The sequence below is a fragment of the Pleurodeles waltl genome, chromosome 5 (genome assembly GCF_031143425.1).
Source record: "Pleurodeles waltl isolate 20211129_DDA chromosome 5, aPleWal1.hap1.20221129, whole genome shotgun sequence".
In the NCBI taxonomy this organism is placed as follows: Eukaryota; Metazoa; Chordata; class Amphibia; order Caudata; family Salamandridae; genus Pleurodeles; species Pleurodeles waltl.
Window position 1 is genome coordinate 1,008,880,923 of NC_090444.1, and position 26,045 is coordinate 1,008,906,967.

At 43.8% G+C, this 26,045-nt stretch overlaps 1 protein-coding gene across 4 annotated transcripts in view; it reads left to right on the top strand.

Moving 5' to 3' along the window:
* SLC18B1 (solute carrier family 18 member B1) overlaps positions 1–26,045 on the top strand; it is a 615,369-nt gene that overhangs the window by 542,909 nt on the left and 46,415 nt on the right. For 2 of the 4 annotated variants that reach the window (XM_069235175.1, XM_069235177.1), the window contains one exon: positions 19,531–19,579. The exons of the other annotated variants lie outside the window; for them this stretch is intronic. In XM_069235175.1, the coding sequence (XP_069091276.1) occupies positions 19,531–19,579 (49 nt within the window). The remainder of the gene's footprint in view (positions 1–19,530; positions 19,580–26,045) is intronic. 4 annotated transcript variants of the gene reach the window in all.

A 26,045-nucleotide genomic window follows, 5' to 3' on the forward strand; every position in this document is an offset into this window, starting at 1 on the left:
AGTCAGGCTCAGGAATGAGGGTAGAGCTGTTGTAATCAGGTTAAGGAATGCGGGCTGAGCTGTCCCAGTCAGGCTAAGGAATATGGGTGGAGTTGTCAGCAGCAGGCCAGGGGGCAGTGGAACGGCTGGGTAGCTATGACTGGTCCAATGGGTCAGGCACTTCTCCTTTTCAACTAGGAAGAGAGAACTGAAAAGCCCTGACAGATCTGGAAATGTAACCACAATAGCCTGTTTAAGTAAAAGCGATTTTATTTCCAGAGAAAAAAGATTGGACAGTTTGTTGGAAAAGTTTGGACGAATAGGGAACATGATTTGAAAAGATGCGGAGTAGAGTTCTATAACATAACCCTGTACGATGCTTGAAAAACCCATGGATCTGACGTTATGGATTGCCACTAGTGAACTCCACCTCTTACAGAAGGAAGGCCAGAAGGGAGTCTTACCTGCTTGAGAGTTATATCTGGAGCTTCTCTGCCCTCTGCCTCTGAATCCTCGACCCCTTTGTGGGTAAAATTGTGGCTTGTATTCTTGAAGGCCCTTGTCGTAGGAGCCCCGAAATCCTTGGTTTGGGGATTTGCAGCTGGCAAAGCGGCTCCTACCTCTTCCGGCCCTGAAGAAAACATGTTGAGAGAAAGCTTCCTTTATCGATTGTTTAACCGTACCAGCAGAGACAAAGGCAGACAAATATTTGCTTAGGCCCTCATTATGACAATAATGGTTAAAACCGCCTAGCGCTGCGGTGACGGCCGGTAAAAGACCGTCGCCCCGGCTACCATCCTTTCGCCAAATTATGATCACAGCCGGATTTCCGCCACAAGAAGGGCGGCAATCCGGCTGTGGCCATACTGACGGATGGTTGTGGCGCTGCTACCACCAGCAACTCCATGCCAGTAGACAGTCGCCAGCCACATTATATCAAATAATACGGCCTGGTGGTGTTCTGCTGGCGGGCGCTGCTGGGGGTAACAGTGCCCCATCCCCTGCCGGAAGACCCCTTGGATCCAGGTAAGCTGGGTTTCTGACAGGGGAGGGGGGAGCTGGGTGGGGGATGTTGTCTGTGTGAGTGTGTGCGTAAATGCGAGTGTGTTTAGGGTTGTTTGCGTGCATGTATGAATGTGTGTGAGTGCGTGTATGTATGTGTGTGAGTGCGTGTATGTACGTGTGTGGGTGCGTGTATGTATGGAAATGTGAATACATGTCTGTGTGTAAGTGGATGTGTGTGCGGATGTGTGCGTGAATGAATGAATGCATGCGTGTGTGTATGTGTGGATGAGTGTGTTTCTGCGTGTGTGTATGTATGGGGGTGTGGATGTAGGGGGGGTCTGGGGATGTCTTGGGAAAACCATGGTGGTAGGCAGGGTCATGATACCACCAGCGGCACAATGGCAGCTGCCGGGCTGGAGATTATCTCCAGCCCTACGACTGCTACAGCCATGGCGGTCAGATTGGTACATTGGCGGATTGGCTTCAGCCAACCCGACAATGTCATAATGTGGTGGTAAGTACCACTAGCCTGTTGGCGGTATTACCACCACATTAGCTCCGACCGCCAGGGTCATAATGACCCCCTTAGTTCTTTGATGAAATAATCTCCAAATAAGAGATCCTCCGCCTTGATACCAGTATCCATGAATGCCAGGTTGACCAGTTTATGATCCAACTTGAGTAATAGTCTCTTTCTCCTGTTCATGCGTCATAGCCAAATTAGTGTTGCCTTACAAGCAGAATGCTCTTTGAATCCAGCGGGAAAGATGTTCTGGTGCAATAGAAGAATTATCTAAGCTTGCTGACTCTGCTATGTTGAGTATATGGGCAAGAAGGCCCACAATAGCCAATATTTTGTCCTGGCATGTGGACCAGGCTTTGTCCACACCCTTGCGGGGGTCTTTACCAAACTTAGAGAAAAAAGGGAGTATGGAAGGGTCAGTGGCAGGAGTAAGTGAACTTTTTTAAGTGAAAGAGGGCCTACGGCATTCAGACTTGAGCTTGGCTCTAGTTCGTTTATCCAGAGGCTGACCTTGACACAATGTATTCACCCACATGATCCACATGGTACCATTCTGTGGAACTGGAGTGATGAATAAACGTACAGTCTAACATGCCTAAAACTATGATGGCTGCAAAGGGGTCATGTGTAGCAGAGGATAATTTGGCTTTTTTGGGAGGGGCACAGAAGTGGAATAAGTGTCGCCCTCTATCATCTTTATCCTGATTGGAGTTCAAGTCTTGCATGTCGTCATCTGTATCAGGAATGTGGGAAATTAAAATAGGGGATGAAATCCAACTTAATATGCTTGATTTTAGATTTGCATCTGAAAGGCTTACCAAGTTACTATTGCTGTGTAGCCTTTATAGTTATATGCATGTTATTTTAACATACGAGGCCTGCCCCTGTGCACTTTAACCTAGAAATATTTTATTTGGCTTCGCTTTATTATTGTTATAATAGCAACTTTTACGGTCTTGTTTTATTTCTCCCTGTCTAACTGTTTTTGCCTAGGTCAGCACTCTTTTCTCAAACAAGATATTCTTGCTCACTCTGTACTTCTTCCAAGGCTGCAGCAAGATAGGTTGCCGGTGAACGTGGTATAAGTTTAGTCTCTGACATTCATAGAAAATACACATCCTTACGAAGGGACATTTTCTCAGAACATCAGCTGTTTTATTATGAAAACACTTCCCTGTCCCTTACACGTTAGAGGAAAATTCCAGCCCAAGAACCACGACTGTATGCTGATTGCCGAATGCTTCGCTACAGCTGTTTTGCAGACTTCAGGCCTTTGCTCAGATATGGGGGATGATGTCTTCCCAGGGAAACCTGAAGGGCAGAATTAGAGCTTAACACGCTGTGCTCTATCATAGCGTAAGTAGGAATTAGTCTGTTGACTCTCATGACAATATGGTAGCATTGTTTTTATGTTTTACTCTCCTTGTCACAATTTTAATCTTGTCATGCTGTATTGTCCTGGTTGTTGCAGTCCACGCTTTGCTATCTACGATGCATTTGCTTTATTAAAGCATTATTGAAATATATACTGCGGCTGTTTGTCATTGTGTATGTGAGACTAATGTAACTGAGAGAAACGGATGAGACCTGTTTGACCACAGCTTCCCTGAGAAACCAAGTTATGTCATGCATCAGGCTGCCCAATCACCCCTGCCCTAGGGTAGAGGTGAGGCACTGCTAGTTAGCCAGAGCAAAACCTGGATTGGAGCGGCAGGTGTCACTTGTAGTGGGTTAGATTCAGTCTCCCACACCACTCAAAATCAAGTAGTCTCATTAGAATAATGAGACCCTTACCAACACTATTAGTATTATTAGACTTATTCCCCTTTGTGGTAGGAGGCCTAGGAGGAACAACATCCTCTGCAGAGTTTAAGAGAACCTCACTGTCTAACAACGCAGTATTAAATTGTGAGTGGGTTTATTAAAAGATGGAGGAGGGAACCCAATTGTCTTGTGCTTTCTACTTCCCCCACAGAATGAGACAAAATTATTTTAGACATAAGCTTGATAACAGAATTTTCAATGTTTTTGGCAACTTTTTCCATGGAGGCTGCCACAGCCTGTTCCACTGAAGACTGAATAAAGTTGTTCAGATTATCCTTAATAATCCCCTCCTGTTTATCTTTATTATTAGTGTAAAAGAGGATAGCTTTTAATTTTCATGCTGTAGTGCGTATAAAAACATTACGTGTTATCGGTGTGTTAATACGGAAAAGGAGGAGGAAACCAGGGCTAATTCTGTCTCTGGTGAAAGATAAGGGCATGACTGAGGGAGATGCTGGGTCGAGTAAATCCTGCCTCAAGGCAGGGAGAAAAATAATAATTAAAAGCTGTTCAGAAGAAGAGATAGGGGACCTCACCAGTTAGAGGAGCCAAAACGGCAATAGGGAATGAAAAGTGGCCCTTGAGAGAGACTCAAGACCCTTTATTGGATATTACGACAACGTGTCTCCGACTGTGTCATCAAGATGGCAAACACTGTCTGAGATGCGCTATGAGCGCAAGGAAAGCAGCACCTGAGAGAAATGCGGCAACGTGCCAACTGCAGAACAAAAGTGAACAGTAAGTCACTGTAAGATAAATACTGTATGCAACCACAATAAATAACAGTGAAAACCAATATGAAAACGAAAACTGAAAAGTATAATACTTATCTTGACTGCGACCAGTAAGCAAAGAGGAGTGTTAGTAGTTGGGCTAGGTATTATACTTGGGACTGGATTGCTATTGGTCGTTACACTAACTGCATGTTTTCATCCCATTGGCTACTCTTTTCTTAGGCTGATGGAATCTGTTTTCTTTACTGTTATCTTGACTGCTACTGTTTAAATTAAAGCAAGATTAGAAAGCATAATTGCAGCCTCCGATCTTGCCATAAAATTCACATTATCCTTCTCAGCCATAAGAGAATGGAGTCTGACATTCTCAGTAAAACATGTACTTCCAACAGTTGCAGCCTGTCAGTTGATTCCCTTGTGTTCTGCTACAGCCTTCTAGAGAGTTCTAAAGAACAACTAGAGTGCTAACAGTCTTACTTATGACAAAGGTGTGGCACACCAGAAACCATCTTAATTGAATCAAATTGGTAAAACTTAAAATAACAAATTTAGAAAGGAACAAAATGAGGGATTTCATTTTGCTATAGAAATTATGGTTAGTGCTGTAGAAAGTAAAATTCGGACACATCTTAAATGAGTTTGCAAGTATCTTCCTCTTCTATGTCATTAAAACATTCTGACATGTAGACTGAAACGTACTTTCAACACCAGCAGCAGACTGCCAGTTAACTCCCTGGTGATCAGCAGTTTACTTCAGTATTTTAATGAGCAACTAGAGTGCTAACATTCTGAAATTGTGCCAGAAAATTGGCACATCTGACTCCATCTTGATGGAATCAAAGAGGAAAACTTAAAGCATATTTTTACTGAGGATACTGCAAGAAATGAGGAAGTTAGGGGGCTTCATTACAAATAAGTTTACAAAAAAGAGCCCAAATGTAGCACAAATATCAGCCATATGTAGCCCACGTTTAGCCCAATGACAGATGTGCAAAATACTTATTTTTTAAAATATTTTTATATAGCGCAGACTTTACCCGAAGGTGTTGGAGTGCTTTACATGAGCATCAGTTACATTACACAAGGACACATTCCTTTTGGGCTTTAAGGAGATTAAGTGATTTGCCCAGCATCACAGGATGTCGAGCTGACACTGAAACTCAAACCTGGTTCCCCAGTTGCAAAGTCTGCAGCTTTTGCTGTAACGCCACATTTTCTCCCCTTAGTGTAACACATAATCAAGTGATCAACTGGATAAAAAATCATCAAGAAAGCAAATAATTAAAAAAAAAAAAATTGTTGCTATTTGAAAACTCAGAAAATATGTCCTCATTTTAGTTTTTGAGTGCACTAACCATAATTGTATGGGAATACAACACATTTTTATAATTTCTTTAGGTATTAAAGCTTTGATTACTTACTCAAGATGGCATCAGGTGTGCCACACTTTTGTAATAAATATAAAATGTTAGCAATCTAATTGTTCATTAGAATACTGTGGGCAAGCAGATGTACTGGGCACAGACTCGGATAATTGAGGGCAGTGCGGAGGGTGAAGAGGCAACAACTTGACCACACTGGGCAGGCAGGAGGGGCAGTGGTAGCAAACGGACCATGGAGGGCAGGGCAAGGAGGGGTAACAAACCAACCATGCAGGACAAGCAAGAGAGGCTGTGGCCATATAACAGACCAACGAGGGCAGAAAAAAAAGGCAGTGGCAGTACAACCATACATCCCAAAAGACTCAATTTAGACAGCAGACTCCAGATGTTTTTAAGCCAAAAGGCATTTTCTTTATCTGTCTCCTGACTAAAATCTCCCCTTTTTCAATGTAAGTCAATAGGGAAAATCAATTATCCATGTTTTTGTAATGTCCCTCTTACCAAGTTCAAAATGTTGGCAAGTATGGTACATTGGAACACTGAGGACAGGAGGAATGGTTTAGGGATATGGACTTGGATAACAGAGGGCAGGAAGGAGATGGGCAGGGGTACCAAACTGACCTTATAAGGCAGACGTCAGGGGTTGCAGCAGCACAACACACCACACAGGGCAAGTGGGACAGCAGTGCAGCACAACCTACCATGAAAACAATAGGGAGGGAACAGGGCCATGCACATAGACAACAGAGAGCAGAGGGGAAATGGCATAAACACAGACAAGGGAGGGAAGGTGAGTGGCAGTGAGGAGCAGCAAGCTGACACAGGGCATGTGGGAGGGGCTGTGGCAGCAGAGATGGCTGTGCATGGCAAGCAGGAGGTTTAATGTCAGCACAATGGCTATGGCTATGGCAAGAGGGAGTGGGCAAGGCTATGCACAAAGGGTCATGGAGGTCAGAAGGGATGGGTCAAAGCTGGATACAGAAACAAGAGAGGGCAAGGGAAGGGCCTTCACAAAAGACCATGTGGGGAAGGCAGAAGGAGCAGTTTCAGCACAACAGAGGATGGAGGACAAGCAGGGAGTGACAGTAAAATGGACATGGAACACAGGAGTGAGAGAATAGGGGCATGGACTTGGGACAGGCAGGGTGGAGGTGGCAAGGGCAGGTGGCAGCCATCTGACCATGCTAGGCAGAGGGGAGGGACAATGGTAGCTCAGCAGAACACTCCGAGTAGATAGGAGGGGCAGTGTCAGATCAATGGGCAAAAAGGAGGGAACAGGGGCAAGCACACAGGCATCAGAGGGCAGAGGGAAGAAGGTTAGCAAGCTAAGCACAGATGCTAAGCAAGAGGACAATGATGGTGCATAGAATTGGGCAGCGGAGGGCAGGAGGAGTGGGCAGGGACATCAGGTTAAATGGAAGGCAATGGCTGCACATCTGACCATACAGGGCAGGAGGGAGGGGGCTGGTGCATGGAATCAGACAACAGATGGTAGGGAGAAGGTGGATGGAGCAATAGGCTAACTGTTCAGGGCAGACAGGATGGGCAGTAGCAGAACAACAGCCATGCAGGGCTGTAATGGGGAAGCAGGGGACTTAGGACAATGGATGGCAGAGGGGGGGAGGAGCAGCAAGCTTGGGTGGGGGACAGCACAATGCCCAACTCCCCCTTCCACCAACATGATAATCATGGCCAGTTTACCTAATGTTAAAGAAACCCTAGAAATTTACTGAAAAAAATACCTCAAAGTTTATAGGGATGTTATAGTTAGGTTCAGATTTCCCACACACAAAACAATATATATTCAGCTGTTATAGTTAATTATTTCAAGTAACTGTAACTTGTGCCCTAAGGTAACTATAACCCGGGCTCTCATCATACACTGCTAACTACCCTAGATACTACATCACTCATGACATCTTATATGACATCATTGATACTATCATTGTAACATTTGCAGTAACATTGTTGAGAAAACTGTGCATGGTATGGGTGTGTGATAGTTACCTTAATGCACAAGCTATAGTTAATTGAAATAACTCTAACAGCTGAATGTATATGGTTTCGTAAATACAAAATCTGAACCTAACTATAACATCCCTGTAACCTTTGCTTTGAAAAAAAAATATATATATATATATATATATAGATATATATATATAACAGGATCACAAGAAAACAGCCAGCCAGGTCAAAAAGTTAGATCTCAATGGATACAATGAGTCACAAGAAAATTAAATATCCAAGAAAGAAGTGACTCAAACAGATGTACACACGAAAGAACAAAAATATATATTTCCAGTACATTTATTCTTCCATCTCCCTCAGGGAGTACAAGATGGTTTGCCCAGTGGTTGCACAGCAGACAGTGCTATATTTTCCAAAAGCATCATGAGTGAAGATTCCATTTGGAATGTCGAATCAATTCAATCCTGAGATCTATTCAAATATGCAGCAATTAACTGATATTGTCAGTGATGATTAGTCCATCTGGATGCAATGATTTTAAATGGTACATCCAGAGGTTTTCTCTGACGCCCAGTAGCTCTTCCTTAAGACATTTTCCACAGGGGAAATCTTCAAATCTGGTTGTAAATGGTCCATAAGGGTTAGGACCTCGTTTGCAAAGGAAACTGATTTTTTGGTTTGCTAATAACTTTGGCGCTGTTTGATTAATCGTCAAAAACCTTCTTAAACAAAGTCTCTTCCACCTCAGCTCCTTCCTGGAATGTTTCTTGGTGATCTGTTAAGCAGCTGGCTGAGAAACAGGGCAAGTCCTAAAGCATGGTTTCCCCATGCAATTTTCTATAGCAAAATTCAACTGCAATACCACAAAGGCGACTCAACAGAATTACATTAAATGTGACAGAAAGCTAAATCTTGATTCAGAAGATGTGCTTTTTGTGATTTGATGTAAATCCGTTCAGTAGTTTTTCAGAAATCAAGGTACAAAAATATTTGTATATTTGGACGGTTGGGTTCGAGTGACTCTCGCAAGAGTCCCTCAAGCTCAGTTTTAAAAAGTAAAGCATCCTGATTGGCCTAGTGGACTTTGTTTTTCTTGAGCCATCAGGCTTCCGTGGGAAAGAAGGAGCCGTGGAATGGGAACGAGTGGTCTGATTGGCTGGCAAAAACTTGAAAGGAAATGTTGAGGCAGCCATTACATGAGTCCTTGGACTTAGTACCCTGAATTGACAATTAGTTTTAAAAAAAAGATATAAGGGGGCAGGGTGGGATCCTCCTATCCTCTAGCCCCAGTGCAAATAGTTTTACTGCAATCCTGTGGTACTCCTGTAGGAATGCAGAAAAAAAATGGCAGCTACCATATTTTTTAACTTGAAATGACCCTCGGGTGGGCCCGGTCTCGATGGTCAACTCACATTTTTATTTGGGGAGTGAGCTGATTTAAGCCCTGGAAACCCCATCCTCTGAAGCCTGCCAATTAATGGAAAGTGAAGAGTGGCATTCAGCCCCCATTCCTGGGCCTTAATTTGAGATCCTGCAAACAATCCACTAAATCTTCAAGGGAGAGAAGAGCATGCACTTCTGAGCTGACGTGCAAGAAAATGTATTATAACATCAAAGCAAAAGGCACCGGATTAAGCTGATCAATTTTGGCATCACAGACTTGGACAAATGACCATAGCTGTAATGCCAGAATCCATTGAGTTACTCTGTTGCATATCACTTTTAAATTAAAAAAACTTTCTTGCATGTCAGCTCAGGAGTGTGCAGTCTTCTTTGACTTTGCAATGGCAAAACATATCTTGGAGTCACATTTTGGCAATTAAAAAAAGCCTGATTTATTGTGATTTATCAGGGCATCCAGCATATGCCCAGAAACTAAGAGGAGGAAAGCAGGACTTATTGTAGACAAAAGCTGAGTCTAAGTTGGTTTTATGAATTGGTGCAGAGATCCCTAGAGGCCTAAATGTGGATACAGAACTATGGGCCTTATTACAACCTTGACGGAGGAGATTCTTTCACCACAAATGTGACCGATATCTTGACTGCCTTTTTACGATCTCCATTGAATATAATAGGATCATAATACGGCGGACGGTGTTAGAAATGGGATCTTTGGTTGGCAGTCGGGTTACCCCCGTCCAAGCAAGGACCCTTACTCTAGTCTTGCCTAAAGAGAATCACCCTCAGTTAACCCCGCGCACCCCTTCGGCAGCTTTGCACCAGCAGACAGGCTTATCTTCAGAAGCAATGTGTAAAGTATTTGTACAAACACACAGAGTAACTCATTGAAAACACTACAAAATGAAACAGCACGAGTTTAGAAAAATAGATAACATTTATCTAAACAAAGCAAGACCAAATGACAAAAATCTAACATACACAAGTCAAGATATGTATTTAAAAAAGAATAACAGTCTTATCCCTTAGAAAACAGTGAGAACGTTGTTAGCGTACAAAAGTACCTGGTGCGTCAAAATAAAGCCTCCCTGGCGAGCGTGTGTCGGAAAAGGCCAGCGATGGGTCGATTTCTCACTTGCAAGCGAGAACGTGCATCGTTCTTTCTCCAGACAGCTCATCGTGCATCATTTCTTCTCTCCTGCAAGAGAGCGATGCATCAATTCAGACGGGCACCTCGGTCCGGACAGGTTTTGCGTGGATTTTTCACGCCCAGCGATGTTGTGTTGAAATCCATTCGCACAGTGTCAAACTGTGCTGCGCAGGGGCTTACGTCTTTAACATCAGCCGCTGCAGGTGTTGCATGTTGTTTCTCCAACTGTGTTGCGTCAATCTCTAAGCCACAATGCAGGTGGAGTGTCGATTTTAGCCGCGAGGCTGGTTGCATATCGTTTATCAGCCATGAGGTGGGTGGTGCTTCGAATGTTTCCCTGCACAGTGGTCTTTGTGTGGATTTCTGTCCCTTTCCACCAGCTGCACCTTTCAAGGGCCCAGAGACCAGTTAGGCCACCACTCGGCATGAGAACTCTCAGCAGAAAGGCCAAGTGCTGGCAGAGAGAAGTCTTTGTTGTCCCTGAGACTTCAACCTCAGGAGGCGAACTCAGTTCAAGCTCTTTGAGATTCTTTACCAGTATGAAGTCACACAAAAGTCAGTTTTTGTCCTCTCTCAGGTAGAAGCAGCTACTACAGGCCAACCCAGCAAAGCACAGTCACAGGCAAAGGGACCGTACTCCTCCTCCAGTTCTTCTCCTTGGCAGAGGTTCCTCTTAGTTCCAGAAGTAATCTAATTTTTAGGGGGTTTGGGTGTTCTTTTCATACCTCTTTCTGCCTTTGAGGTAGGCCTACTTCAAAGAGAAGCCTCTGTTGTTTTTAATGTCCTGCCTTGCCCAGGACAGGCCCCAGACACACACCAGTAGGTTGGAGACTGCATTGTGTGAGGGTAGGCACAGCCCTTTCAGGTGTAAGTGACCACTCCTCCCCTCAGCCCAGATGGCCCATCAGGATATGCATGCTACACCCCAGCTCCCTTTGTGTCACTGTCTAGAGGACAGGTGCAAACAGCCCAACTATCAAACTGACCCAGACAGGGAATCCACAAACAAGAAAATTCACAGAAAGGTTTAAGCATGAAAATGCCTACTTTCTAAAAGTGGAATTTTCAAACACACCACCTAAAAACCAACTTCTCCAAAACATGTATTTTTAAATTGTGAATTCAGAGACCCCAAACTCCACATGTCTATGTGCTCCCAAAGGGAATCTGTTCTTTAATAATATTTAAAAGCAGCCGCTATGTTAACCTATGAGAGAGATAGGCATTGCAACAATGAAATACGAATTTGGCAGTATTTCACTGTCAGGACATGTAAGACACAAAAGTACATGTCCCACCTTTAACATACACTGCACCCTGCCCATGGGGCTACCTAGGATATACCTTACGGGTTCCTTACATGTATAAAAAGGGAAGGTTTATGCATATCAAATGGGTACACTTGCCAAGTTGAATTGGCAGTTTAAAACTGCACACACAGACACTGCAGTGGCTGGTCTGAGCCATGTTTACAGGACTACTAATGTGGGTGGCACAACCAGTGCTTCAGGCCCAGTAGTAGCATTTGAGTTACAGGCCCTGGGCACCTCTAGTGCACTTTACTAGGGATTTACTAGTAAATCAAATATGCCAATCATGGATAAGCCAATGTACACATACAATTTATACAGGGAACAGTTACATTTTAGCACTGGTCAGCAGTGGTAAAGTGTCCAGAGCAAACAAAAACAGCAAAAACAGAGTTCAGCACACAGAAACAACCTAGGAAGTAGAGTCAAAAAGTTAGGGGAGACCATGCCAATGATACCAAGTCTAACAGATGGGATATCCGCCACATTTGTTATGGACAAACCCCTGCCTCAGGGTCGTAATAAGGCCTGATATGTTCACCTTTAGACACTATTTACTACTGAAAACATGATCAGATGGTATGATTTTTTGCCTGGGATTTCACTCTTTTATATGTTTATTAAGAAATACGATAATTTTACATCAGATTTTACATCAAATATATGTAATATAACTCATGTATCATCATCTAACAATATGTGTATTCTTGGACTTTAACTGTAGGGATAATCTGCCCAATTTCAAGTTACTAGTTATGTTTGATTTTGGTGACCAGATTAGTAGAACTTTAGAAGACAAACTCTTATCTGAATGTGATAAGGAGTGTCCTTGGAAAAGTGTATTAACTGATGTGAAATGTATTTGAGTTGGGGAGCACAAATATGATCAAAAGTATATTTTATCGAATATGACATCTCAAAACATTGAATTCAAACTAAGTATGCAATAATTGATGTTAGTATTTTATGTATTCTGCGGTTTGAGATTCACATGTACCTTAGATCTGGCACATTATATTGTATCTACTGAATATACACTTTTATTCAGGCACATTATCTCCCATCTATGCAACATGAAATGCTATCACATGCACATGCACATTAAATAGTTTAGGTGAATTGTTACTTTAACTTCAAATAAGGTACCATATCCTCCATTTGTGCAATATAAAATGTAACTCATGAACTCCATGCCAGATAGTTTAGGGGTACTGTTACTCTAACATAAAAGTATACTAGCACATGCACTTTTGTTAGATATTTTAGGTAAACTGTTACATTGTTTTTAAATCAGGTACCCTATCTTCTTGTTGTGAAATATGAAATATCTGCACATCCACTTTATTTTAGATAGGTTAGGGGAACTGTTACTTCAATATAGTAAGTTTTAAAATATATGAAAAGGTGTACAACGTGCATTTACAGGCTTACAAGTGTGTTTATTTATATGGGGTACTTTATTCGGTATTTTGTGAAACATATGCACATGCACCTTAAACCATAGACTCCATTTCAGTAACATCAGCTTTCTAACATGATGGTATCTAAATGCTGAGGATATTTGTCCCTGTATACTTATAATCCTGTAAGAAGTTGCACTTTACATTGGACAGACTATTAATTAATAGAAGTTTCTATAGAATATGCAATCAGCTATTTCAGTCATGTTCCTGTTTGGTTTTGTCACATTGTAGTTTCCTCTGGATCTGCACATCGCTAAACCAAAGGCCCACCTTCCGGCGTCACCAACTCAGAAAGCTATTATAGCACAGAGTTATGATGAAGCCAGTCGGGTAAAAGGGAATTAGGGTAGGGAACAGCAGGGAGAGAGATCTGAAAAGAAAAGTTTAGAACAAATATGCATTTACTCATACATAGAAATGTAACTCATCAATAGACTCTTGACTAAATGCGTCTCCGAGATATCAGATGGAGACCCCTTTTGAAATGAGGGCAAAGCCCCTTCCTTGAAACATGGAACAAGAATAAACTATGATCTCAGAACCAAGAAATGGCAAGAGCTTTGGACTATGATTACACTCAGAATATCAATCCTGTAAACATCTATGCATTCACAACATAAACCTTTGATCATGACCTAGAAAATCTCAAAGAATTAAATATGCTTTTCACATCTTAAGCTTTTCAAAGAACAATGACAACTATGATTTGCTTATCTTCAAAAAATACTTTCATATTCCCAACTACAAAAGCCAAAAAGTTTTTACTCATTGAACTTAAAGCGCTTTAATTATAATACCAGGAAGCGCTTTTACTTGTCTTGCCTTAAAGCGCTATGCTCATTATGCTAAGGTGGCGCTTTTACTCAAGTGGCCTGAATCACTTTGATTGTTGTGCCAAGAACCTTTTACTCCTGTGAATTGAAGCGCTTTGATTGTCGTGCCAAGAGCGCTTTACACCTGTGGACTGAAGTTCTTGAATTGCTGTGCCAAGAGCGTTTTACATCTGTGAACTGAAGCGATTAAATTGCTGTGCCAAGAGCGCTTTACATCTGTGAACTGAAGCTCTTGAATTGTCGTGCCAAGAGCGCTTTCCATCTGTGAACTGAAGCGCTTGAATTGCCGTGCCAAGAGCGATTTACATCTGTGAACTGAAGCGCTTGAATTGCCGTGCCTAGAGCGCTTTACATCTGTGAACAAAAGCCCTTGAATTGCCGTGCCTAGAGTGCTTTACATCTGTGAACAAAAGCGCTTGAATTGTCATGTCAAGAGCGCTTTACATCTGTGAACTGAAGCGCCTGAATTGCTGTGCTCTAAAACGCCTTTGACCGTTGCGCCAAGGCCGCTGAACTCAGGTAACTGAAAACGCTTTGCTTGTTGTGCTAAGGGGCGCTTTACCTTTGGAAGTAACAACTTCCTCCAAAATTGGATTCATCAAGGCCTTACCTCTACAAGTAAGACCTTCTCGTTTTTTGAATGCCCCATGGAAACAAGGATACTTCGGTTGGATGTCACTCTGGCATTCAGGAACTCTGCTCTTCTTCAGAGAAACCCCCAACGAGGTCTGACTGCATCAAAGTCTTCAAAATAGTGAGCAACGTGCTTGGGTGTGGCTGGGCTTTATAGGCCTGCCACACCCCAAGATGGCTGCTGCCTCTAAAAACATGGGAATTGTAGTACCTTCATGTAATTGCACTGATAAGTGCATCTTGTCCACCAATGTCCTGAACATGCAGGTCTATGAGCTTTGCCACAGGGCAGATGACGCTGATGGCCACCTTTGGAACAAGAGGGGATGACAAGTGGTGCGCATAAAGCGTCGCAGAGCCACGCAGCGGAGTTTTAGGCGAGACCTGGACCGCGCATGGCCTTATTCCTGACAGATGTATTGAAATTGTCCCCCATTTTCCATTGGTTCCCATTTTTATTTTTGCTCTTGTAAGTTAATTCATATACTTTTTTCCTTAGGAAAATGTGCCAAAATATATCATAGAGGATGAATAAGATTGTTTATTTATACATAATATTATTGTTGGAAGAAGAAAAACTGTGAAAATGTCTGACATAATGGGAACATCTTCTGTTTGGACTGGGCATTCTACTGCTTTTGTAATTAGTTTATTTAGTGCGAGGAGGAGTTAATGTCACTGTCGCCTTAAAATACACTGGTAGAGTACTCTACAGTCATGTCAAAAGTTTTTGCCAAAAGGCATTGCATATAATTTGGACTTTTAATGTAATTAAATAAATATTTTTTGTACCTGGAGATGTGCCACTGTGCCACCCTTTCTTCTGTAATTTCTGAGAGAATAAAAAAAAATATATATTTATATATATAGATAGGTATAGAGAGAGAAAGAGAGATATTTAATTCACTGAAAAAAACAAAGGTTAAAGGGATGTTGTAGTTAGGTGAACATGTCAGTTAAAATATATCATTTGAAACTACCAAACCCACTGAAATTCACCAGTTATAGTTATCTCAAGTAACTAGAAGTCATCCCCTAACATAATTATATCTTGTACCCACGCCATTCACAGTTTTGTTGTTGATGATTTCATTGAAATTGCTACAGTAATATTATCAATGACGTTGTAGGAAATTGGCTCTGTTACTATCTGGACGTGAGATAGTGAGCACAGAGTTCAAGGGTTCCCCTTGGAGGTTGATAGTGGCAAAATTAGATAATACTAATGCTCTATTTTGTGGTAGTGTGGTCGAGCAGTAGGCTTGTCGAGCAGTAGGCTTATCAGAGGGTAGTGTTAAGTACTTATTGTACACACACACACAGTCAATAAATGAGAACAGACACTCAAAGACTTAACTCCAGGCCAATAGGTTTTTATATAGAAAAATATTATTTTGTTAACTTATTTTAGAACCACAAGATTCAAATTTTAGGTAAGCACATACATAGTAAGGTACTTCACACAGGTAAGTATAGAACTTTGATTTAAAACAGTATTACACACAGTTTTGATTAAAATGGCAATAAGCTATTTTAAAAGTGGACACTGCAAAAATCAACAGTTCCTTGGGGAAGTAAGTATTGATTAGTTTCTCAGGTAAGTAAAGCACTTACAAGTTCAGTCTCCTGGGCATAGGCAGCCCTCGTTGGGGGTTCAAGGCAACCCCAAAGGCCCTGGACCAGCAACACAGGGCCGGTCAGGTGCAGAGGTCAAAGGAGGGCCCAAATAACATAGGTGCCTATGGAGAACAGGGGTGCTCCGGTTCCAGCCTGCTAGCAGGTAAGTACCTACGTCCTCGGGGAGCAGACCGGGGGGGTTTTGTAGAGCACTGGGGGGGGACACACACAAGCACACAAAACACACCCTCAGCTGCACAGGGGCGGCCGGGTGCAGTGTGCAAAGTAGGTGTCGGGTTTGCTGTAGAAAACAATAGAGAGACCCAAGGGTCACTCTGGCGATGTAGGCAGGGCACAGGGGGGCTTCTCGGGCCAGCCACCAACTGGGCTAGGATGAGGGCTACCTCCTGGTCACTCCTGCACTGGTAGGTGGTTCCTCTCTGTCCTGGGGGCTGCGGGTGCAGTGCTTGGTCCAGGCATCGGGTTCCTTTGTTACCAGGCAGTCGCGGTCAGGGGGAGCCTCTGGATCCTCTCTGCAGGTATCGCTGTGGGGGTGCAGAGAGGTCGACTCAGGGTGTCCCTGTCGTCGGAGTCACCTGGGAGTCCTCTCTGCAGTGTTGGTTGTCCTGAACTAGAGCCAGGGGCCTCGGGTGCAGAGTGGGAAGACTCACGCTTCTGGCGGTAAGTTAGAGTCTCTTTAAACTTACTTGCTTTGTTTTTGTTTCTGGACAGAACCGCTGTCCTCGGAAGGCCAGTAGGACTGGTGTCAAGTCAGTTGTTGTCTCTGTCGTCTCTGCGGGGATTTCAGGTCAGCAGTCATTCTTCTTTCTTCAGGTTGCAGGTTGTAGGAATCTGATTTCCTGGGTGCAAGGTCACCCCTAAATACTCAATTGAGGGGTGTGTTTAGGTCTGGGGGCAGTAGCCAGTGGCTACTGTCCTGGAGGGTGGCTACACCCTCTTTGTGCCTCCTCCCTGAGGGGAGGGGGGCACATCCCTATTCCTATTGGGGGAATCCTCCAAAACCAAGATGGAGGATTTCTTAAGGCAGGGGTCACCTCAGCTCAGGACACCTTAGGGCTGTTGTTTTTCTCATTATCGCCTCTGGACTTGCTGCAAAAAGTGGGGGCTGTGTCCGGAGGGGTGGGCATCTCCACTAACTGGGATGCCCTTGGGCGCTATAACAATAGGCATGAGCCTTTGAGGCTCACCGCCAGGTGTTACAGTTCCTGCAGGGGGAGGTGAGAAGCACCTCCACTCAGTGCAGGCTTTTTTCCTGGCCACACAGTGACAAAAACACTCAACCCATGTGGCCAGAAACCCGTCTGGTTGTGGCAGGCTGGCAGGAACTGGTCAGCCTAACACTGGTGTTTGGACTGATATGCAGGGGGCATCTCTGAGATGCCCTCTGTGTGCATTTTTCAATAAATCCCACACTGGCATCAGTGTGGATTTATTGTGCTGAGAAGTTTGATACCAAACTTCCCAGATTTTAGTGTAGGCATTATGGAACTGTGGAGTTCCTGTTTGACAAACTCCCAGACCATATACTCTTTATGGCTACCCTGCACTTACAATGTCTAAGGTTTGGCTTAGACACTGTAGGGGCATAGTGCTCATGCAACTATGCCCTCACCTGTGGTATAGTGCACAATGCCTTAGGGCTGTAAGGCCTGCTAGAGGGGTGAGTTACCTATGCCACAAGCAGTGGGTTGAGGGCATTGCACTCTGTGGGGTGTGCCATGCCGACTTAGTCATTTTCTCCCCACCAGCACACACAAGCTGTGAGGCAGTGTGCATATGCTGAGTGAGGGGTCCCCAGGGTGGCATAATACATGCTGCAGCCCTTAGAGACATTTCCTGGCCACAGGGCCCTTGGTACCAGTTACAAGGGACGTATCTGTGTGCCAGGGCTGTGCCGATTGTGGGAACAAAGGTACAGTTTAGGGAAAGAACACTGGTGCTGGGGCCTGGTTAGCAGGATCCCAGCACACTTTCAATCATAACTAGCATCAACAAAAGGCAAAAAGTTAGGGGGGACCTATGGCTAGGGAGGCATTTCCCTACTGACGTCATAGAACATATAACTGTATGTATGTGGGGTATTTAGTAGTGCATGGTGTGGACGTGAGTTATAGATACCATAGGGCATGAGTTTAGTGTATGTATAACGGAAAGAAGAAAACAATCTGTTGGTCAGTTTCTGCAAGTATCAGCATCACTGTATTATCACTGAATTGCGAATAGGTTCATAGGCACCATCTCCCTTGCAGTGACCAACAGACTCTTTTTAAAGCCCTCCAGGTTCTGTGTATCCAACAAAGCAACAGACACAATTGGTTCATTATAAATATTGACTGAACAAACATTGATACAGGAAGACACCTTTATTCAGCGAGACACAAGGCCAAAATATGTGATATCTTTTTTGTAAGACAAGCTATCTACAAAACACATTAATTGAAACACCACATTGTAAAACCATGCTTACAGTTTTGATATGTCACAATAGGAAGAACAGGTGTATATCTAACACAGTATAGTACTGTTCCCCTTTGGGATAGTGGCACTTGGATTCTTAGGTGTCTTCTGTCATTGTTCATTGTAACTTAATAATTGTCATATATGCTAGATAAAAAATGATTTAATACGGCCTGCTTTTTTCCCCACAGAACACTCCAAAATGTATTAAAATAAACACAGGATATCGAAATGCCGCTTAAATCCATCAGAGTCCGAGTATTGCAGTCTGTCTCATGACTTCTAAACAAAAAAACAACAACAGAGCATAATTGACAAGTAATCTTTCATACATGCAACGAAGTACAGATAGGTCGCGTAGCTACTACCATGCTTGTAACAGTACTTCATTCCATGGTATGACTTGCACAGCCATCGATCAGAACATATTATGCAGATTTACTGACACGCCTCCAGCCCAGCATAGATTAAATCAATCATGGTATACGAAAACACCACATCTCCGTTCAGCAGGGAGTGTGACTAGCTACTGACTTAAAAGTCGCATGAAGCACATTTTAAAGACCCCCGGCTCTTGCAGATAACACACGACAGTCACAGACCCATAACTCGGTCAATTAGACATACTTCTAAACAAGAACAAGACTACAACACAATATCAGTAACATATCAATCATGCTGCATCAGAATCAGTTCAGCAAAGGAAACGTCATAATTATGTCGCAAGTCACCGAACTGCCGAAAAGTAGAATGAAGATATATACAAGGGACAGAATGTGCGATGTACAAATGTCAATAATATAACATATTGCAAGGAACTTTAATGTACATTGTGACCCAACTTGCTAGTTCAAGAATAGCATGTGTCCTATTATGTGCTTGTAAGCAGTCAGTTGCCAAACAATATGTAAAAACTATTTTAATAAAAACTAAAGAATGGAAAGGTGAAGAATGAGATGTTTTTAAATTTTCTTAAATGCCCAAACCATCAAAATCACGTTTTCACATAGATTAAATAGCATAGCACATTGTACAAGGCTATTTACTACAAAGGCCCATAAAATAGTTTTATATATTCAAAACGTTGGTAATACCTGATAATGTTTGGCTGTATTTCTCAGACACTCAAAAGCAGACTTCTTGGCAGCTGTTTGTTCTTAGGTGTGTTTCAGTTACCATATACGAACTGCATTCTTACCTTTTTGGTATACTAACTTGTGACGGCTTTTTCAGGGTCTGTCAGTAGGAATATTCTACATCAGGGAAAGCCTGGTTAAAAAAGGTGAGTCACCCTGTTTTAGGATTGCATAAATAATTAAGTTGCTGAATTTGGGTGAAATGGGGGTGGTGTTCAAGTCCCTACTGCAGTTTCAGGATAACAAATGTCAGTAACTCCAGGTTAGTGGAAAATAGGTGTGTTTTCATACAATTCGAAGCAATGTCTTTGTTTAATTTATGCAGACCATTCAGTTGTTCCATTTTATAACTTTTTTGCGATTAGTTTATAGATGATTTGCATTTTTTTTTTTGCCTTCTTAAACTTTGTCTCCGTTTGGACTTGGTATGAACTCAACTTGATGGTTTATTTATGACAAAAATGTTATTGCACGTGTGTTTGCTCTTTTAGCTCCACGTTATCTTTCATAGTTAAAATATATTGAAGTGTTTTAATGCTGTTAAGTAAGCCACCAGAAGTTTGATGTTATCGGGGAAAACCATTAGAGAGTTGACAATGGCTGGCAATGCTTTAAAATAAAGCAATATAGGTTGACATTTTGATAGATGCTTCTAACTGAATATTCCTCATCTTTTAACCATTCCCCGGACCTCAGCCTGGAATTGGAAAATTTCATGCAGCCCCTGTGTGCATTGTAGGTGACATCTTGCAGCTCCGCACCAACGTGGCTCCTCTTTGGAAGTGACATGCGAGCCAAATTTGTGGGCGGCACTCCCTGACGTCAGTTTCTTTCTTTCTTCGTCACCAGAAGCAGATTCAGAGCTACCCATTTACCTCAAAAAGAAAATAAAGTAGTTTAAAAAACCTAGCATGTGAAAGAAAACTTCACCTCCCAACACTACAGGTTTTAAACCTTTAGGGTACTGTTACAAGCAAATGGTTGCGTCAGGTTTGCCTGTGGTGCCTGTGATCGGACACAACTCAAAGGCCTGCAGCTACTTTGCCTTAATTATTACCAAAGCCCTCCAGGACAATGAGGCGAAACTCTGACACCCTGCACCAACAGACTCGATGTTTCGACTGTTCAGAAGGAAGGTTCTGTTGCCGCTTCTGAAGACATTCCCATTGCTGATCATCATCATGGTGTAACTCTTTGGGTAAGCTAAACATTTGAAGTCTTTGCAAGACTCAGCCCCTTCATGCCACTCTGGAACTCCAGGAAAGGTGCAAGGACATTAACTTGCCTCCTGGTCTCGCATTCAAATTCAATTCCCTTCAGAGCTGATTTCAGTACTATTTTGAGGCAACACAAATTTCCGGGTCGGTCAGCGACATCGCAGTGAATTGAATGGTTCCATGAGGCGATGCTGCTTTTCTTTGGCATGCCATTGTCTCCCCCTGTGCACCTTTAGGTCGCAGGGAACTGTAAGGGCTTCCACTTGGCCCCCGCCTGCTGGTAGAGCCTCAGCGCCAGCTGTACCTTCTGGACCTCTTGTGTGCTTGGTGACCGGCTTTAATGCTAATTCCTATGCTGGTGCCATAACCCACATCACAGCCTGGAAAGCATTGAGTTATGATGCAGTCGATGCAGTTCTATGAAGCGCAACCTATTGCGCTTTCTGACTCCAAGTCGACGTTGCTTCAACTGAGGCTGCACCATGATGTAATGGGGCTGTAGCCTTTGGGCAACTCATCACATTCAGATACTTTTCTGTTGTGCAAGGCAGGACTCAAACTCTCCACTATTTGGAACGGACTCTGATAGTGACACATATGATGGTGGGGATGAATTTGCCCAACTATATACCGACCCCAATTGGTATGAGGACCTGCAGAATGCTAGTGTTTTGTGCACCCGAGCCGTGCCATGGAAAAATGTGATTTCTTCACCATAGATTTGCAGAGAGCAGCCAAAATTCTTGCCCTCCAGTTACACACTAGGGAAGTGAAGCCTAATATCTTCACTGAGGTGCTTCAACCTTAACAAACAAGTACTGAGCCTCTATCTCCTTTCAATTAGGGCCTCACAAACACCTTTCTTTGGGCTTGGGCAAAATCCTGTTCCAGACATCCAGTAAACAGGCAAATAGCAGTGCACCATCATCCAATTCTGGTGATCCAGATCTCTTGACTCAGCTTCCCACACCTGGGAGCCTTGTCATGCAGGCCTCAATGAGCTAGATCAACCATAACAGATTCCCTACCACACTGCAAGACAGGGAATCAAAGCGCCTCAAAACTTTGGGAACCACATCAATTGGTTGACCAGTTTGGCACTACATTCCTTCCATGTTAGAAGCCTTTTGGGGTATTGCACCCATGCCCTTTGGGACTCTGCCGCGCCAGTGGTGTCCCTGACAACTTGCATCCCACATTTATGCAAGTCATTCTGGGTGGTCACAATATGGCAAAGTTTCACCACCCGCTGTGGCTTGGAAACCACTGATTGCCTTGACAGAACAAGTTGGCAGCATTGTGCTCACTCATCTGAATGACATTTATGATTTTCTCCAGTCCATGTTAATAGATAGACTTTTCAATACCTCTTGCCTTTTTGGTGAGAAGGCAGACTTGTCCCTTCAGAACTTGAAAGACATAAGGCTATGGCCCACCTTGGGCTTGTCTGCTCCCGCCATGTCAACTACACCAACAGTTTTACTCCCTCTGTGGTTGTGGTAGGGGCTTCAAATATCGCCAACTACAACTTGCCCAGTAAACTTTCCAGCTCTTTTATGGCCGAGGCCACAGTACCCGAAGATTATGTGGACAACAGTAGCAGGATGCAGCCGTGTCCCCCACCCCTTGAACCCAGCTGTGGCAGTTGCAAACCCACTTTTGCATGTCCTACGAGCCACACTGCCACTCTGTCGAAGGCACGATCCAACATTTTCTGCCTGGGTGCCAAGCAATAACTTTGGACAAGTGGGCCCTATAGTTGTTAACTGGGTTTATGCCCTTTCACTCTTGTCACCTGCTACCCTTATACTATCTTCAGAACGGCTGATGGAGGACCATCTGTTCACTTGCGGCACAAAATGCTGGCCCTTCTGGCCCTAGGAGTCATAGGGAGGTTTCTGGCATCTGAAATAGGCTTTGATTCTTACTCCTGCTTCTTTCTGGTGCCGAACAAGGATGGAGTTGTTATTTGTATTTTAGATCTTCAACCTCTGTATATTTTCCTGCAGAAGGACAAGTTCAAGATGCTCACCCTGGTCCAGGTCTTGTCTGCCCAATATCCTGGAGACTGCATGATAGTGCGGGGCTCCCATGACACTCGTTTCTACAGGCTGATAGGAACTATGTGCGTTTCCCGGTGCAGCAGACGCAGTTTCAGTTCACTTTGCTCCCCTTTGACCTCACCAATGCCCCTCTGGTGTTTACAAAAGTGATGATGGTGGTTGCTGCACATCTTCACAGGTCAGAGGTATTAGTCTCCCCGTTAACCATGACATTTAGCCACTAAAGGCGGGCTTGCCCAAGGCAGTTGTCACCCTCCTCCAGAGCACAGGGAACCTCCTTACTTAGTTGGAGTTTACTATAAATATGCCAAAGTCACATCTGACTTCTTCACAGATCCTGGAAACAATCCACTAAATCTTCAAGGGAGAGAATAGCATGCACGTCTGAGCTGACGTGCAAGAAAATTTATTATAACATCAAAGCAAAAGACACCGGATTAAGCTGATCCATTTTGGCATCACAGACTTGGACAAGTGACCATAGCTGTAATGCCAGAACGCATTGAGTTACTCTGTTGCATATCACTTTTATATGAAAAAAACTTTCTTGCGTGTCAGCTCAGGAGTGTGCAGTCTTCTTTGACTTTGCTATGGCAAAACATATCTTGGAGTCACGTTTCGGCAATTAAAAAAAAGCCTGATTTATTGTGATTTATCAGGGCATCCGGCATATGCCCAAAAACTGAGTGGAGGAAAGCAGGACTTAATGTAGTGAAAAGCTGAGTCTAACTTGGTTTTATGAATTGGTGCAGAGATCCCTAGAGGCCTAAATGTGGATACAGAACTATGGGCCTTAACACAACCTTGACGGAGGAGTTTCCTCCACCACAAATGTGACGGATATCTTGACTGCCTTATTAAGATCTCCATTGAATATAATAGGATCATAATACGGCGGACGGTGTTAGAAATGGGGTCTTTGGTTGGCAGTCAGGTTACCCCCTGTCCAAGCAAGGACCCTTACTCTAGTCTAGTCTAAGCAGAATCACCCTCAGTTAACCCCCGCTCACCCCTTCGGTAGCTTTGCACCAGCAGACAGGCTTATCTTCAGAAGCAATGTGTAAAGTATTTGTACGTACACACAGAGTAACTCAGTGAAAACACTACAAAATGACACAGCACAAGTTTAGAAAAATAGACATTTATCTAAACAAAGCAAGACCAAACAACAAAAATCCAACATACAGAAGCCAAGATATGAATTTAAAAAAGAATTAGAGTCTTAACCCTTAGAAAACAGTGAGAACACTGTTAGCGTAAAAAAGTACTTGGTGTTTCAAAGCCTCACTGGCGCGCGTGTGTCGGAAAAGATCAGCAATGCGTTGATTTCTCACTTGCAAGCGAGAACGTGCGTCGTTCTTCCTTTAGACAGGCCAGTGTGCGTCATTTCTTCTCTCCTGCAAGAAAGCGATGCATCAATCTAGACAGGCACCTCAGTCCAGGCAGGCTTTGCGTTAGTTTTCCACGCCCAGTGATGTTGTGTTGAAATCCAGTCACACAGTGTCAAACTGAGCTGCGCAGGGGCTTACGTCTTTAACACCAGCCTCTGCGGGTGTTGCATGTTGTTTCTCTAGCCGTGTTGCCTCGATCTCCCAGCCACGATGCAGGTGGAGTGTCGATATTAGCCGCGAGGCTGGCGGCATGTCGTTTATCAGCCACGAGGTGGGTGGTGTGTCAACGTTTTCCTGCACAGCGGTCTTTGTGTGGATTACTGTCCCTTTCCACCAGCTGCACCTTTCAAGGACCCAGAGACAGGTTAGGGCACCACTTGGCAGGCAGAACTCTCAGCAGAAAGGCCAAGTGCTGGCAGAGAGAAGTATTTGTTGTCCCTGAGACTTCAACAGCAGGAGGCAAACTCAGTTCAAGCTCTTGGAGATTCTTTACCAGTGGGAAGTCACACAAAAGTCCGTTTTTGTCCTCTCTCAGGTAGAAGCAGCTACTGCAGGCCAACCCAGCAAAGCACAGGCACAGGCAAAGGGACAGTACGCCTCCTCCAGTTCTTCTCCTTGGCAGAGATTCCTCTTGGTCCCAGAAGTAATCTAATTTTTAGGGGTTTTGGGTGCTCTTCTCATACCCCTTTCTGCCTTTGAGGTAGGCCTACTTCAAAGAGAAGCCTCTGTTGTTTTCATTGTCCTGCCTTGCCCAGGCCAGGCCCCAGACACACACCAGTAGGTTGGAGACTGCATTGTGTGAGGGTAGGCACAGCCCTTTCAGGTGTAAGTGACCACTCCTCCCTTCAGCCCAGATGGCCCATCAGGATATGCATGCTGTAGGAGGCTGGACTGGCTTGTAGTGAGTACCAAGGGGTACTTACACCTTGCACCAGGCCCAGGTATCCCTTATTAGTGTATAGGGTATCTAGCAGCTTAGGCTGATAGATAATGGTAGCTTAGCAGAGCAGCTTAGGCTGATCTAGGAGACGAGTGAAGCTCCTACAGTACCACTAGTGTCACTTGCACAATATCATAAGAAAACACAATACACAGATATACTAAAAATAAAGGTACTTTATTTTTATGACAATATGCCAAAGTATCTCAGTGAGTACCCTCAGTATGAGGATAGCAAATATACACAAGATATATGTACACAATACCAAAAATATGCATATAGTCTTAGAAAACAGTGCAAACAATGTATAGTTACAATAGGATGCAATGGAGACACATAGGGATAGGGGCAACACAAACCATATACTCCAAAAGTGGAATGCGAACCACGAATGGACCCCAAACCTATGTGACCTTGTAGAGGGTCGCTGGGACTGTAAGAAAACAGTGAGGGTTAGAAAAATAGCCCACCCCAAGACCCTGAAAAGTGAGTGCAAAGTGCACTAAAGTTCCCCAAAGAGCACAGAAGTCGTGATAGGGGAATTCTGCAGGAAAGACACAAACCAGCAATGCAACAACGATGGATTTCCAAATGTGGGTACTTGTGGAACAAGGGGACCAAGTCCAAAAGTCACGACCAAGTCGAGAGTGGGCAGATGCCCAGGAAATGCCAGCTGTGGGTGCAAAGAAGCTGCTACTAGGCAGTAGAAGCTGAGGATTCTGCAGGAACGACAAGGGCTAGAAACTTCCCCTTTGGAGGATGGATGTCCCACGTCGTGAAGAGTCGTGCAGAAGTGTTTTCCCGCTGAGAGACCGCCAACAAGCCTTGCTAGCTGCAAATCATGTGGTTAGGGTTTTTGGATGCTGCTGTGGCCCAGGAGGGACCAGGATGTCGCCAATTGCGTCAGGGGACAGAGGGGGCGCCCAGCAAGACAAGGAGCCCTCTCAGAAGCAGGCAGCACCCGCAGAAGTGCTGGAACAGGCACTACGAAGAGGAGTGAA